The following is a 15,509-nucleotide window of genomic DNA, read 5'->3' as shown; positions in this document are numbered from 1 at the left end:
AAAAAAAAAAAAAAAAAAAAAAAAAAAAAAAAAAAAAAAAAACGACCAACCCCAGCAAAAAGCTCATCATTCACACATCCCACACCCCTACCCTCCCAAGCCAGCAAAGCCACCCACCAAAAACCTCATTATATACGGCCGCCCCTACCCTAACCTCAGCTCACCACACACCAAGCTACCTCCCCCCACTTCCACTCCCGCCCCCACCCCCCAGCACCCCCGCCAAAGCCCTCAACACGTCACCCCCGCCCATAGCCAGCGTGCCCGCCCGTTCCCGCGCAGCACGATCGCGCTCCTCCAGCCGTCCAGCCGCAAGCGCCAGCGCCGCGTCAGCCGCCCGCTCCGCCGCGCCGCGGTACTGGGTGAGGGTGTGGACGCCGTCGGCGAAGAGGTCGATGCTGGGCTCGAGGGATGTGGCGAGGGCGGCGAGGCGCGCATGGATGGCTTCTGTGCTGCTTGCGCTGGCGGGGGTTGTGGTTGTTGGAGGTTGTTGGTTCGCCGTGTCTGCAGAGGCCGTGTCTGTGTCCTTTGTGGTGGTATCGTTGGGAGCAGTGGAGAGGGATAGGCCTGTCAGGCTGGCTAGGATGGCTGCTTGCTCGGGGTCGAGGACCGAGGCGTCAATGTCCGGCGCCGTGTCTGCGGGCGAGGGCTGTAGCGACTTGTTGGCGGCGGCGGCCTTTGATGTTGATGCTTTTGGCGTCTTGAGCAGCGCTTCCCACGTCTTCTTTTCGTCTTCCAGTCTGCGAAGAATTGGGTGTTAGCATTCACTTTTACTCATACCTGCCTTTCAGCATCTTAGGTTGCTATATCCATACCGTTTGACTTCTCGTTCCAACTCCTCAAGCTTCGCCGCCATCTCCACGTTTCGCGGGTTCGGCTTTCGTACCAGCTCGGTGGGCGCTGCATCTTCCTGTTTCGTGTGGTCAGCGCCACGGTCTTGTGGCCAATGTTCCCGCAAAGGCTGCTCACTCTATTGAACCAATCCGACAATTCCGATTTGCTCGCAAAATCGTTGAGAAGTTCCTGCTGTATCGCACGTGCTGCTTGTCGTTAGTCTTTCGCTCCTCTGCCGGGACTGCCGTTGAGCCTCACCTGCCATGACCGCGCTCGCGTCCTTGATTTCACCTGACGGCTTCTCCGGCAGTGCTCTCGTTCCACACCAGGTAAGCAACTGCTTCATGCGCCTCGGCTCCGGCAAACTGTCTTCAATGTGCTTGTAAAAGTCCTCCGGTGTGACCTCCGCATGCGGCATGGCTGTCCCATCAATAGCGTTAGCGTCTTGTCCTAAAATGAAATCACAATCCGACGTGCCGACATCTGTGTCCGCAGATACCTCGTCCAACTGGTCGTGTTCTAGTGTTGGGTCCCCACCATTTGAAGTACCGCTGTCGATGAGCGAGCTGGCTCGTCGGCCGCGTAATCCCGTGCTGCTTCTCCTGTGTCCTGATGCACCACCCTTGCGCATCTCCTTGTTCCGCTTGATAATGGGCGTGTCAGCGAACGGCAGCGCGATCTTGGTGCCCTCGCGGCTCGGCTGGTCTGAGTGTGCTTGTTCCCCGATCAGCGCCAAGCTATCGTCGCCATGCGGAGTCTGGTCGTTCTTCTTCGCAGACTGCCTTTTCGCGCGCGATTGCGATTTATCGGCCACGGGCGTCGAGAACTGCGCTGGTTGCTGAGTCTGATTCATATGGTCACCCGACAAACGCGCAGACCGCCGTCTTTTGGGCGCAATCTCGTCCGCAACCGCAGGCGCAATCGCAGCCAAAGTCTTCTTTTTCGAGTTCTTTGCGGGTGCGGGTGCAGGTGGGGGAGCTGGCGCTGACGCGCTCACTTCGGCGGGGGCAGGTTTCGCCGCGGGCTTCACTGCTCTCGAGGATTTCTGTGTCTTCAAAGGCGCCGGTGCGGGCTCCGGTGCGGCGTCTGCTTGTTTCTGTGACTTCCGCGAGCGCGTCTTGCGCGAGAAAGTGAAGCCGTCGTCCTCCTCGTCATAGGCCGCTGTGCGCAACCCGTCAGCCATCAGCATCCTCAGAGGCTCTTCCACCACACGGGCTGCCGCAGCTCATCCGCAATGCGCGTCCGCACTGCCCTCACCACAGCAGCTCGCCTAGAAAACCGAAACCACTCACCAGACCTGGTCTTCCTGCCCCCCACCGCCGCACCGTTCACTTTCCCCCCACCTGCCTGCTTCCCACCGCCCGTGCCGTTCGTTTCCGGCTCTGTCCTGCTGCGCTTCGCGATGGGCGCGGCATCGTGTTGTTCCTCGGCATCAAAGGCGTGGCGCGCGCTGCGGCGGCGCGTCGTCGTCGTCGCCCGCTGTGTCGATGACATGCTGAGAGTCTGCAAGGGCGAGCGCACAACGAGGGCGGTCATGTGGCGCCGAGTTTCTCCGCGTGCGGCGTTGCGAGAGGTGCTGTGTAAGTGTCGTGGGTTGCTGCTGTTGTTTGTTGACCCTGGGTCTCGGGTCGTCGTCACGGCCCGGGCTCAGGTTCGAATGGAATGGCGTCTGCGCGCGTTGTGCGCCGTCGTCCGGGGCCAATGCAATGCGATTGATGGAGGTGGCGTTCGGTAGTGATCTCGTGCGGTTAATGGAATAGTGGTGGTTGTGATGAGCGTGTCAGGGAAGTCGCTCGTGCTGCGAGTTGGCGTTCGTCGGAGGGGCGTGCTGCTTGCTGCCGGGGAGAAATCAAAACAAACCCGGAGGCCGGTCACGTGCCGTAAGCAAACACCCCATCACCACCGCACATCTCATCACTACATCATCCATCTACCATCCACTCATCTAGAATCAATCCGCTTGCATTTCATTCAAGAAGAAAAAGAGGAGCCAGAGAAGCCAACAAGATCCCGCCACGCTACAACGCTATAACCACTCCCAACCCGTCGTAACCCAGCCGGACACCGTCATTATCACAAGTGCTACGGAAGTCTACTGCATGTTTGCAGTCATAGGGCCAGCACCCGTTTCCGGCGCCAGACTGCCTTCGATACGACGCTTGGCGTCCTGCTTCTCCTCGTTCGACGGGTTCTCCTTGCGCATATCTGGCGTGTGCGGGGGCCGGTTGGGGCTGTGACCGATGGACATGCCAACGCGTACCTAAATCGCGTGTTAAACAGAAGTGGAAGAGTATGGGGAAAGAATGATAAACTTACCAAGGTCTCCAATGCCGTGTTCGAGTTGTCAACGAGATCATCATCGAACCGCATGACACCCGGCTCAAAAAGCAGCAGAATAGTACTGCCACCGAACTTGAAGTAACCCAACTCCTCAGCCCTGGTAACCTGCTCACCCGCCTCACGCGTGATGACAGTGCTACCGACCATCATTGCACCGACACATACAACCATGACCCTGCCGTGGGCGACACTGTCAATGGGACACAGAACACGGACGTTCTCGCCGTACACGTCTAGCGCTGAGCGGATGGCCATAGGGTTCACGGTGTAGTACTCGCCCTCGATGGTCTTAGGCTCGCCCATTACACCATCGACAGGGATATGGAAGCGATGGTAGTCCTGCGGTGCGAGACGGAAGATGCCTAGTGCGCCACCTTCGAACCGCTTGACGTCCTCTGGGTACGCCTTACCCAGCAGGCGCTCGATGGTGAAGGCGCGGCCCTTGACCCAGACCTCCTGCGCGTGCGAGATGTTGTTGAAGACCACACTACGGCAGTCGGCGGGCGAAGTGATGATGCGAGGGTCCTCTGGTGCCGAGCAAGGACGCGCGCCTGGCTTGAGCGCGCGGTAAAAGAATTCGTTGAAGTTTTTGAATTGCTCGATGGGGAGAAGCACCTCGGACATGTCGAGCTGATGGAAGTTGATGAAACCGGCGATCTCAACGGCAGAGGCAGGATCGTCGTATTTCTTTCCTTGCTTTATACTCAAAGACTTGAGCAGCTTACGGGCTGATTACAGTTAGCAGACTGACACACAACCGACAGTAACAATTAACATACCTTTCTTGCTCTCCATCTCGCCCCTCTTGAGGCCCTTGTACAGCAAGCGAATGCCCAATCTCACGTACACGCTCATGCGTTCCTCGTTGATCTGGCCAGTGATACGGTCCTGCACCAGAATGTTCGCGGAGTTGGCGCCAAGCTTGTAGCCACCGTATCCGACCTTGGTGATGACCTTAGAGTACCACTTCCTCTGCGCCTGGCTGGAAGTCACAAAGCCAGCCATGACGATGTTATTGACCTGCCTCCAGTCCTGGCTGGCGCAAGTAGCAACATGCGTAATGATGTCGGCATCCGACTTCTTGTTCAGACGCGGCTGGTGACAGATGGGGCACTCGCGGATCTCTACGACGTGCTCCTCATCCCTCTCGTCAGCCAGGTCGTCTCTTCCCAAGTAATCGCCTTCTTCGCCGCCCTCGCCTAGATAATCTTGTTCCAGAGCAGGGATCACTGAGGTCTGAGATTGACTGTTGATAGGTGTGCCAGAGGCGGAAGCCAATGATGGAGATGATGAGCTTGGTGTGCGACCCATATTTGGGGTATATGAGCCTGGGAAGGAGCCTGGCATGCCCCTCATCGACAAAGAACTTCCTTGGCGCCATTGTGTTTGCTCGATTTGTTTCTCGAGGCAGATGACGGCTTGGTCGAATGTCAAGTAGCCCTCGCCGTTGTTCTGATCCGCAAACCGATCGAAAAAGGAGTCAATCGTCTCGTCATGAAGCGTCGAGCCCAATGTATCCAACATCGTAACTAGCTCAATCTTATCAATAAAGCCACTGTCGTCTGCGTCATACTGCTTGAGCATTGCGCGCCAGAATTGCTGTCGCAGCGCCCGGTACGGCATATACTTGGCCTTGATGTAGAGAACAGGGTTATGCTTCTCTTCCCAGCGCTCATTCTTGAGGTCCAGCGCTATTTCAAAATCCTTGAACCCGTCATCTTCTCCACTGGATCCTTCTACACTGATCGCAGGGACGGGCTGGGACGAGCCATCGCTCCTAGGCACGTTGATAGGTGCGCTCGTGGGAGGCCCCTGAGAGTATATGCTGGTGGGCGACAATGGTGGCTCCGGTGCTGGCGGGGGCACATATTGTTGCGACAGCGAGGCATTTGAGCTCTCCTTCTTCAAGCTCGGCTTGCTCTTGGACAGACTAGTCGACGACGCTGACCGCGAGAGCGGCATTCTGAAACGGGACCTCTTGGCTTCCTGCTGCGCAGGCTGCTGCTGCTCGTTGCTCTCGAGCCGCGGCTCTGGAAGCTTGTACAAACCATTGTAAGGATCCGCTTCGGGGGCGACGGACACGCATTTCTGCAGAGGAAAGTCGCCCGTTCCGACGAAATCGTGGTTGGATAGCTTGTCCTTGTCGATGACGGCGAAGTTGAGGGAATAATGCGTTTCGTGCTTCATGACCTGGAAAACAAGCTTTTCGTCATAGACGGGATTGAGGTTGTGACGTATGGCCTTCGTGCGGTAGGTCTTCTTGCCCAGGGATATGACCACGAAAGGATCCATGTCGAATCCGGTCCTCGTCACTTTGACGGTCAGACGGGATTTAAAAATAAAGTGATAGTGATAGTACTTACTGTTCTTCTCGGGAGGCAGGTCCGTAATCTTCTGGATCTCAAGGAACAGAACGCCGGCGACGTCAGAGTTTCCATTGAATTCGTACGCCCTCTCCTTGACCTTCTTTTTCAGCTTGGCAAGGCGCAGCTTCTTGCGCTTCTTTTCCTTCTTTTCAGCCTTTTTAGTGTCATCGATCTCGTCCGACGCATCCTCCTCTTCGGTTTCGCTCTCAAGGTCTCCGCTCTCCAAACGCTCGAGCTCTTCGTCTTCCAAGCCAGGAGTGGTTGCGGTGGCCGCAACACCCAAGAACTTCTGCCACAGCTGGTCCGGCGTCGCAGAGGTGTGGATCGGGTCGATTATGGAGAATTGCAGCAGGACCTCGCCGGAAACAATGCTTTTCTTCTTGCCTTTCTTGCGTGTTTCGAGTGCGAACCACCGTGGCTGATACCAGTCAGCTCAACGCTCTTATGGGGGTCCGATGCGGGGGCCTACCTCGGAAGTAACGCTGCCATTCTGGAAGAGATCCTCGAGTGCCACGTCGAACTCGCCCATGTAGTCGCTGCTAAACTTGTCCTTATCCCAGCACACCACTTCGAGCAGGAGGCTCTCGATGCCCACGATGGGCAGGTCGAAGGTCTGGTTCCATTCCGGGTTGAGCGTCTTGGGGACCGACGAGGTGGCCTCCCGAGCGTCTGCGAGCGAGAGGACAATGTACTGCGCATGTCAGCGGACGGTCTCCTTGCGCCTGGCTGCCCCTCCTATCCCAAGCTACTCACGGGGTCGCTGGTGCCGCCCCTGTCCTTGGCGGCGAGATCCCGGCCCTTGAGGACAGTGGTTCTCAGGACCAGATTGGCCTGGCGATTGTCGCCCAAGGCGAGCTTGGGGCTGGTGCTGCGACTGAGCGACAGCGGCTCGCCAGAGTCCTTGGCGTCCTTGTTGAGCGAGGTGCTACTGCCCTTGAGGCGGTTGGGGAGGGATAGACGGGAGGACAGGTGGACCATATTGGCGATGCGCGCTCAGGTCGCACCAAGGAGGGGTGAGGGATTGTATGCGAGAGGCTGCCAGCAGCAGGCGGTGATGACGGCGAGCGAGTCAAGAACGGGGAGGGAGACCAGGCACGAGTATGTAGAGCGGGCGCGGGGGCCAGGAATAGGTGCGGGCGGAGGAGGGAGTGAATGCGCGCGAAAGGCAGCAGGGGGCGAGTAAGCCCGGGAATTGGAGCGGGATGGGCTAGGTAGTTAGCAGGAGGAGCTGAGCCGGACGCACAGGGTCCAGCGGGTGCTTTGGCGGGGCTACCAGCGTCGCGCAGTAGTGTGCTACGGCAGATGTGCTGCGTATCTTTGCTTGATAATTATATATCCTCGAGCTGCTCCCGCTCCCGTGGCTCAGACGCACCTCCCCGCAGGCTTACTGCACGTCATCGCGCGCCCGCGGCACCCGCTCACACCCGTCAACTGTCACAACGTCCTGTCTGTCAATAATTCTTGTTCTAGCTTCATACTATCCATTAAACGCCGGCCGATGCGTGCACAGGTATCCGTATTCCAACCATATCCAAACAGCAAACAAACAATCATAACAACATCCAATCAAGCTCCCGCCGGTTCCACATTCGCCTGGTTACCTTTAACCTCAGAAAAGTGCTCCGGCCAGACAAACATCCTCTCGTCGCGCGGTGTCATGGACGCAACCGTCGGCACCGCCTTCCTGCTGCTGATGCGGCGCCACATGTTGGCGCGCGGGTTGAAGCGGGACGGCAGGCCCTCGCCCTTGGTCTTCTGCTCGTCCGTCTCGGCGATCTTGATGACCTCGCGTTGCACATCGGCGAACGTGTCAAACGGAATATACGAGATTTTGTTCTCGATGCAGTAGTTCTCGAGCTTCAGACCTCGACGCGCGAACAGCACGTCGGCCTGGCGCGCAGCTGGCAAGTCCGAGACGCCGTCGCCGATGAAGATGATCATGGGTATCGTGCCGTCGTCGTCGTTGATCTGGGCCTTTTCGCGGTACTGCGTGATGGAGAGGGCCTTGTCGTGGCCCAGCTCCGTGTCATGACGCCAAACCGGCTTCCACGTGCTGCCGTCGGGCGAGATTTCGGCGTCGTTGGCAACAATGTCGATGTTCGCCGCTGCCTCCTCGCCGATGAAGTGGTCAAGCACCCTCTTCAGTACAGGTCTGAGCCCGGCTGAGATGACGTTGAAGGGAATCCGGTTGTTCAGGCAGAAGTTGTGGAACGCCTTGAAGTCCTTGTCGATCACCAACGCTTCCTTCATGACTTCAAAGCCATCATCAAACGGAACGTTGAGGGAACCCCACATCTCCTCCGATACATCGCGGAAGGCCCGCTCGCCGCTGGCTATCTGCTTTTCGTACAGTGCGCGCTGCTCCGAACCGCATCCGAAGTTGTTGAAGAGGATATGACCGGTGTCTTGCATGAAAATGGTACCATCGAAGTCTATACGAAGGGCGTTAGTTTTGCACGAACGAGGAGGGATGAGGGGTCTTGGAGGACTGCGCGGGAGCATACCAGAAAAGCAAATAATCTTCCTCTTGGTACCGAGGTCCTTCTCAGGAGGGGGAGACTTGGACTGGATAGTCTTGACTTCCTTGACTTCGACGGCCGGGGGAGGGACGGCGCTGGGAGCCATCTTTTGGATTAAGCAGAGGGGGGAATCAACGGGTTAGGCAGAAAGTCGAGTAGCAAATGGAGCGATCACAAGAGAGACATAGAGGAGAGCAAGAGCTAAACGTATCTTAGAGGGAGCCGACGATAGGGAGCAAGCATTTACTTAAGTGTCTTGGTTAGCACGCCCCGGTCACGATGAACAGAAAAAATGGACCCAGGGCCAACACGAGGCTTTGCCTTCCGGTAAAAAGAGAAGGTGCCATCATCGCCGGCTACATACGTAAAGGCGAAGGACTATCGTGAAGAGGGCAGCAGATGGCGGGCAGAGTTGAGCGCGCACGTTCTGGGCGGGCCGGCAGCGTAGCCCTACACGGCCATGATTGGCCCCCCGCGGGGGAGGCGACGTCACCGGCGACACTTTTTATGATGTACCCCTCGAAGATTCCTACTGTTCGAGTCTGGGGCGACGCCTACCATGTGGGGCAGCTGAGTGAGGGGCCGTGGGCTGGAGGATGCTCGCGAGCCGCACGCTTACTATGTACCTAGTTGACTAGCACCGGTACATAGCTCTCAACTTTTCCTCCTGGGGACGGGCGGTGACTCGCGTTGCGCAAATGGAAATTATTGGGCGGAAGCATGCGCATGGAATTGGATGATGGCGGGCGGGAGCAGAGATGACGGGGTCCGTTCCACCCCGCCGCGCCGAGAGCAGTGCGGACTGCCGACATGGGAGCTTGGAGGCAAGAAGGCAAGCAAGCAATCAAGCAAGCAAATCAATCAATCAATCAGCAATCGCGCACGATCTGAAATCATCGACCTCGGGGCCCGCTCGCTCGCTCGCCTGGGGGGCCGAAAGGGGAAAAGGGTCTGCTCGTCTGCGGGGAGGCCAAATCAGAATCTGGAATCATCGGAAGTCGAGCTTTGCGATGGCCGCCTCGATCGCGACGCGGGCAGCAGATCCTTCCATCGTGACGAAAGGCGAGGGAAGCGAGTTGGAAAGAGGGCTGGACGATCCTTCGCAGGCCCTCTTCCACCATCATCGTCGTCGCCGCCAACCTTGCGGTGTGCGATGTGTGTGCGTGCCAGCCAGCCTTAACGTCAGCGTTATCGTCACTTCTGCCAGCCGCTTTTATCGGACTTCCATTGGTTACCCGCACACTTTCTCTCGTCTGGGGAAACCCTTTTTTTCTCTTCGTTCAAGCTTTTTCCCCTTCGCCAACTCTTGACCCCAGCCAGGGACAGAAAATGTCACCAACCCATGCTTGCATCCTGGCACCCTAGCCAGCCGCGCCGCGCCGCAAACGGACCCGGCGCCACTAGTTTGCTCCAGCACCACCACCGACCAGCGTCCACCACCAGCCAGTCTCCCGGCCCAGACTCCGCGCCGCTCGCATTTTATTTTAACGCATCTGCGCGCACCAGCTACTGTACCAAGCCGGGCGCAATAAAACTAGCGGTATGTAGGTCGCGGTAGCGTCATCTAGGAGTAATCTACTTACTCTAAGCTAGAGGACGAATGCCTATGTATTCTAGGCCCGTCGGTACCGGCCGGCTCGCCTGGTGCCTTCCGCCGTCAGCAGCCGCAGGCCGTGCCGCGTCGGGCAGGTCCCAAACAATAACGGAAGGAAGGATATGGGATGGACGAACGAGCCGCACTACGATACGGCCTGTACCCGACAGACGCACGCGCTGCAACCAATAACTCCAGCGTCTTAAGGAAGGCCAGGCACCGAAACCACGCCATCAACCAAGATCACGATCACGATCACGATAGATATCACGCTTCGCTTCTTCGCTCTTCGCTTCGCACTCCCAAACGCCCTCCTTGTAACCACCTAGCTGGCACAGGCACCGGCACACACAGGCAAGCAGGTGAAGGCCGCGCCGCCTCACCACCACCCAACTAACCAATTAACCAACCCAGCAACCAACCAATCAGCTCACACGCACCCGCGCCGCGGCCCTGACGATCCCCACCCATCCCATCCCATACCCATACCCTTCCCTCTTTCCCCCCCTCACCCACCACTCACAACCCACGAACACAGCGCCCGCGCGCGCCCGCCCCCTGGCGCCCTCAAACGCACACTCACACACGAACCCCGTAAGCAGCAGCATGCAGCACGCAGCACGCAGCACGCACGCACGCACGCACGCACGGCCGCTGTCCGAAACACGCGCGCCAGACCCGTAACTAACTAGCTAGCTAACTACTGTGCCGCTCTGTCGTTCGTTCGTTCATTCGTTCATTCGTTCATTTGATCGCCGTCTGGCTTGCTTGCTTGCATGTGTCGTTGATGTGATGTGGTGTTCGCGCCCGTTGCCCCTCCACAACTTCCGCAGCTTTCGCGGCTTTCACTTTTCGCGTGACAGGCAGGGAGGGAGCCATAACGCGGTGCACGGCACGAGCGTTTCAGCAGTGGTGGTGCGGGGATGGTGCTGCGCTGCGCGTGCTGTGAGTCGTGGGTAAGTAAGAAGTAAGAAGTGTTAGAGATGAGTAGTGCAGGAAGGAAGAAGGGTTTGCGCTTAGGGTTTGGGGATTGGGCTTTGGTGTCAGATGGGTATGGATGATGGGTTAGGCTGGACACTAGGTGGTGGCTTGATTGGAAATGGGTTGAGATGAGATGAAGATGCGATTGATGATTGGCGATTGAATGATGCGAAAGAGAGGTCGTATGTACGTAGTATGCATCTTGCAAGACGAGACAAGACAAGACGAGATACATACATAGACGGGTGTTTTGGTGTTTATGTCTATTCTACCTACATACCTACTCTACCTGCCTACTCTTCTTAACTCCTGCCCGCCAATTGCGCCACTCCACCACCAATTCCTCGCAGCACCTATATAGCTATCTCCAAACCACACCCCCATCCAACCCCAACCCCACATACAGCTACCCTGCCGTGCAAGCAACCACCCAACCAATAACAACCAATGCCCAATACCCAACTATTGCATCCATCCAGCGGTACTTCGTAGCTAGCAGCTACTGTAGTAGGCATCGCATCTCCGCGACGCGAGGTCCGAGTCCGAGTCCCGACGACGACGCTAAAGCAAATAAAGCCAAAGGAAATAAAGCCTAATAAAATAGAGGTCGAGGATGTGGGGTGGATAAGCACTACGCGCCCTCGCCAGCTTGCCAGCTAGTCAGGCATCTGGCCTATTTAGGCGATCAGGTAATTAAAGTAGCGAGCTTGCGAGCGAGCGAGCGTGAGTGAGTGGGGTGCGCGCTGGGGGCGGAAACCGGAAAGCTCGTTGTATGATAGGGACGAGGAGTGGTGCTACCGTGCTACTTGCAGTTGGCGTTTTTGGGTGGCTTTGGGGTTGGGGTTGGCGTTGGCATTGACGTTGGCGTGGAGCGTTCTGACATCTTGACAAAAACTGCCATGACAGACAGACAGCAGCAACTCCATCAAAGCACATGCACACACAGAAGCAGCAGCAACAAAAAGCCAGCGCCAACCCTTTCCTAGATGGGTGGTCTTTCTCGCAACTAGCCTAGTAGCAGCAATATTAGCAGTAGCAGTCGCAGTAGCAGCAGTAGTAGTAGTAGTAGCCGTAGGAGTAGTAAAAGTAGCAAAAGCAGGTAAACCCAGCCATGCACCGCACTAATTAAACCGACCAAGTACCTAGCACGTAGTAGTAGGCAGACCCGCAGCACAGCCAAACCAGCCATAGCGCGAACCATCTCTACCGCACCGCCTTCGCATCGATCCGATCTCTCCCCGCTCATCCATCATCCACCAAGGCACCATGCCAGCCCGCGCTCAACCCGAACCGACACGCGCGCGCGCGCTGTAATAGTAGTACCCGGAACCGTATCCGTACCCGTGCCGTGCATACCGCGTACCCACCAATTGCTCAACCAACCAACTAAAAAAAAAGCCAGACGACGAAAACTTCGAGGTGTGGAAGACGAGGATGACGCGACGACAACGATGACAAAGACAACGACGAAAGAAAGGGAAATGAAATGTAATAGTAGCAGGTCAACATTAAAAAAGGGAAGCACCCTTACTTAAAGGCTTTGCTTGTGTGTAGTGGTGTCAAGAGGTTTTTCGCGACTCGCCAACGAATGCGGGGGCAGAAGACAGGGAACCAGATACTAGAGAGAGGGAGAGAGAGAGAGAGATACGTGTAGACAGTATAGACTTGAGGGAAAGAGAGAAAGACAACGCTGTGTCCAGCTCCCCTCCCTTTTTCCTTTTTCCCCACCTCACCCCCGATTGGTGGAAAGCGCAAAGATATAACTATGGTCGTCCTCATACATAAACGAGAACGGTGGTGTGGTAGAGAAAAAAAAAAGCTGTGTAAGGAAAACTTATGACCGGGACAGGGGCTACCGAAACCGCCCTCCATCCAAAGCCAGCAGAAGAGTGTGAGAAATTCTGGTATCGAACCGCCGCCGCCGCTGCTCCTGCCATGGTTGAGAAAAACGAGCTGAAAGAAAGAGCAGAAAAGGAAAAGGAGCAAAATAGAAAAAAGAACCCATGTGCGGCTGTCGAGGGAAACGAGACAACCGCACTTCAAACGCCGTATGTGACATCGCAATGGCCGTTATAGCCAAGACATTTCCTCCGGAGTCTACTCGTCGTCTCCCAGGCCCACTTGCCGACGCTAGCGTAACCCCTCGGCTGCGTCTCTCATATTAAGCCGCACATGCGCAGGTTCTCCTGGATGATGATATCTAAAGCGAGGCGCGTCAGTGGTCAGGTTCGAAAAGTACAGAAGACAAAGGAGGAGACTCACCGTTGACAGCAGCCATGACGAAACGGATCTGCATCGTGTCGGTAGCACAGGTGAAGTGCGTGTAGATCTGCTTAGTCTCGTGCTGGTTGAGCGACACGAACCGGTTAAGGATGTAGTCGCAGGCAGCGGCGTAGTCGGCACCGCCCTCGTAGTCCGGGAAGTAGTTCTTCATCGGGCTGACAGGAAGCTTCTCCTTGAAGCGATCAATCTTGTTAAGGAACAGAATGATCGACGTCTTGACAAACCACCGCGAGTTGCAAATGGAGTCGAAAAGGGTCAGCGCTTCCTGCATACGGTTCACCGTTTCATCCTCGAACAGCAGCTGGTCGTACTCGGAAATGGCGACCAGGAACAAAATCGTCGTAACATTTTCGAAGCAGTGGATCCACTTCTTACGCTCGGAACGTTGACCACCGACGTCGAACATCCGGTAGGTCAGATCGCCGATGATGAAGGTCGTTTCGGTGATACCGGTGGTCTTGACACGGGACCGGAGGACGTCCTGGTCGTTGGGAATGTAGTCGGGCGCGGAGATGCGCTCAATCGAGTCGAAGTAGCTGAAGGGAAAACCGTGTAAGCTGACTTGTCCGAGGCCGAAAGGCGTGCGATTGGATGACCCAATGGCACGCAGGGACGGCGTGCGACTTACTACTTGGCAGAGTCGTTCAGCTGGTACTCACGCGAGCGCGAGAAACACGACTGGACACCGGGGTCTTTCCAGAGGGTGCCGATGGCGTTGCCGACCTCAGGGGGCAGGCTGTCGCCTTCGATCTGGGCGGGCTGCATGAAAATCGTCTGGACGTGGTACTCGGCACGCTGGTCATCCAGGGGCAGCTCAAGAGACTCCATGGCCTCGAGGATGACGCGCATCGATTGAACGGTGTTGGAGAAGATAATCTCCTTGAACGACTCGCGCTCGTCGCGGGAGTAGCCGCCCTCGTGAATGAGCTTCATCTGCTTCAGGATGGTCGACTTTCCGGATTCACCGGCACCTGTTGCTTGTGGTTAGAATCAAAACAAAAAACAAAAGAGCGGCCAATGGCCACGGTCGCAAGTGGGCACTTACCGAGCAGAAGCATTTTGATTTCGTTACGCTGCATCATCTTGTCGCGCTTGAGCTGGTTCTCAATCTCCTCATTGCGCTGCTTCCCCTCCTTGTCTTCGGTACTCATGCCGCAACCCATTGTGGCGGAGGTGGTGGTGTGGTAGTGGTGACGGGAGTGAAGCGAGATTCAGAAAGAAAACGGGTGGAACGAGGTGGCTTCCGCAAAAAAGACCCGCAGATGTACGGAAGAGACTGCAGTTACATCCGAGGTTAGCAGGAGCGAGAGGAGGCGGCCACGGGTGCTGCGAGGGCGGGCGGGTCGTGGCCGTGGAGCGAGAGGGTGGGTTGCGACGGAGCGAGAGGGTGGGTTGCGACGGAGCGAGAGGGCGAACGAGCGAGCGAGGTCGAGGTGTCGGCGAAGACGGGTTAGGGAGAGGAAGAGGCTCACCTACTATTACAAAAAGTCGGGCTTGGTGTGAAGGGAATGGGCGAGTTACACGACTCGAGTGGCGTTTGGGGGACGGTGAGGTCGGGTGAGGAGGGCGAGGTGGTTTCAGGCGGTCGATCCTTGCCGAGGAGCAGGTATTGAAGGAGATGAGCGGCAGGCGAGCCCGAGCAGCCGAAGGAGCGAGCGAAGTTGGGAGGTGGGGGGTGGCGGGCGAGCGTTGGGGGGGGTGGGAGACGGCCGGGGCGCCAGTTATAATGCGACAGCAGGCGGAGAGACACAGCAAGACAGGCTGCGGGTTGGGGATGCAGTGCAACACAAGGAAAGGAAGCGGACGGAGTGGTGGAGGACGGGCTCTCAAGAGAAGTCGGGCGGGATGCTGACTACTCTGCTGGTTAAGGGGAGGGGCCGAAAACGGACTAGGGCGCGGGCGGGGGAATCATCAAATTTCACTGCCGGATTTTGACGGCGCGATGCCACTCTTGCCCGGAGATAGTCTCGCGCATCCAGCCCCGTCACCTTTATCTCCCCTCGAGCATTCCTGTCCACTGTCCCCCATTCACCACTATCAACTACGGATTACTCCTCCCTTCCTTGCGCGCCCAGGCCGAGAATAGTAATCATCTTTACTACTACTTACTTCGTTGCCTTCCCCCTCATGTCTTTCACACTCACTCTCCCTCTCTCTCGCTCCTGCACCTGCGCGCGCCCCCAGTCGCGTCACTGAGCCCTCATCACGCTCGCCGCTGATCCTGTCGCTTGCCGTTTCACGCCCTCGATCTTCGGCAGCTGCAAGCCACCAGCGGGCCTTTTCGCCGTGGCCGCCGAGCGCTTTGGGCCTGATCTGCGCCAATGGCAGCCCGTCGCTTGCCCAGGAGCCTCGTGGCATCCAATCTCCACGAGTCATGCTGCAAACTAACCTGATCGCCCCCCTATGCAGCAGGCGGATCTTCGTAGCGCTTTCGCTCGAGCAGAAAACTACTTTCCTACCGTGTGCACCTGTCTTTCGCCCGTTGAAAAGACGACATCCCTCTTCTTTCATAGTTAAAGTAGTCAAAGAAAAGCGAACAAACAAATAAACAACAAAAACTCAATCCCCCGCCCGCTCGCTGCTGCTCCCCAG

The 15,509-nt window shown here is 57.0% G+C and overlaps 6 protein-coding genes across 6 annotated transcripts; 1 reads left to right on the top strand and 5 right to left on the bottom strand.

The window, feature by feature from the left end:
* Nucleotides 1-211: 211 nt before the first annotated feature.
* On the bottom strand, nt 212-2,370 carry K452DRAFT_205115 (uncharacterized protein; the record flags this gene model as incomplete). Its single annotated transcript, XM_033536093.1, has 7 exons — nt 212-740; nt 816-910; nt 970-1,040; nt 1,093-1,254; nt 1,372-1,868; nt 1,938-1,995; nt 2,160-2,370. Coding segments are annotated over 7 exons (1,623 nt in total), but the record flags the coding sequence as incomplete, so codon positions are not given.
* Nucleotides 2,371-2,754: 384 nt separating this feature from the next.
* K452DRAFT_291530 (uncharacterized protein) lies at nt 2,755-6,831 on the bottom strand. The gene is made up of 6 exons (XM_033541196.1): nt 6,294-6,831; nt 6,010-6,231; nt 5,538-5,958; nt 3,954-5,486; nt 3,151-3,902; nt 2,755-3,094 (listed from the first exon to the last, which is right to left on the bottom strand). Exons 1-6 carry the CDS (start codon nt 6,516-6,518, stop codon nt 2,927-2,929), a joined length of 3,321 nt encoding a protein of 1,106 aa, XP_033393197.1. The 5' UTR covers nt 6,519-6,831; the 3' UTR covers nt 2,755-2,926.
* An 85-nt stretch (nt 6,832-6,916) lies between these two features.
* On the bottom strand, nt 6,917-8,364 carry K452DRAFT_291529 (uncharacterized protein). Its single transcript, XM_033541195.1, has one exon. It carries the CDS (start codon nt 8,163-8,165, stop codon nt 7,107-7,109), a length of 1,059 nt encoding a protein of 352 aa, XP_033393196.1. The 5' UTR covers nt 8,166-8,364; the 3' UTR covers nt 6,917-7,106.
* K452DRAFT_101518 (uncharacterized protein) lies at nt 8,312-8,726 on the top strand. Its single transcript, XM_033534906.1, has one exon. The coding sequence runs from the start codon at nt 8,459-8,461 to the stop codon at nt 8,687-8,689; it is 231 nt and encodes a 76-aa protein (XP_033393195.1). The 5' UTR covers nt 8,312-8,458; the 3' UTR covers nt 8,690-8,726.
* Nucleotides 8,727-10,075: 1,349 nt separating this feature from the next.
* Nucleotides 10,076-10,906, bottom strand: K452DRAFT_101513 (uncharacterized protein). The gene has a single exon (XM_033534905.1). The coding sequence runs from the start codon at nt 10,867-10,869 to the stop codon at nt 10,390-10,392; it is 480 nt and encodes a 159-aa protein (XP_033393194.1). The 5' UTR covers nt 10,870-10,906; the 3' UTR covers nt 10,076-10,389.
* A 1,884-nt stretch (nt 10,907-12,790) lies between these two features.
* On the bottom strand, nt 12,791-14,080 carry K452DRAFT_301878 (uncharacterized protein; the record flags this gene model as incomplete). The annotated part of the gene is made up of 4 exons (XM_033542509.1): nt 12,791-12,834; nt 12,897-13,453; nt 13,546-13,888; nt 13,963-14,080. 4 exons carry the CDS (start codon nt 14,078-14,080, stop codon nt 12,791-12,793), a joined length of 1,062 nt encoding a protein of 353 aa, XP_033393193.1.
* Nucleotides 14,081-15,509: the final 1,429 nt, after the last annotated feature.

The sequence above is a fragment of the Aplosporella prunicola genome (genome assembly GCF_010093885.1).
Source record: "Aplosporella prunicola CBS 121167 unplaced genomic scaffold K452scaffold_29, whole genome shotgun sequence".
NCBI lineage: Eukaryota > Fungi > Ascomycota > Dothideomycetes > Botryosphaeriales > Aplosporellaceae > Aplosporella > Aplosporella prunicola.
Note: the sequence above shows the minus strand (reverse complement) of the source record. Positions and strands in the feature narration are given on the sequence as shown.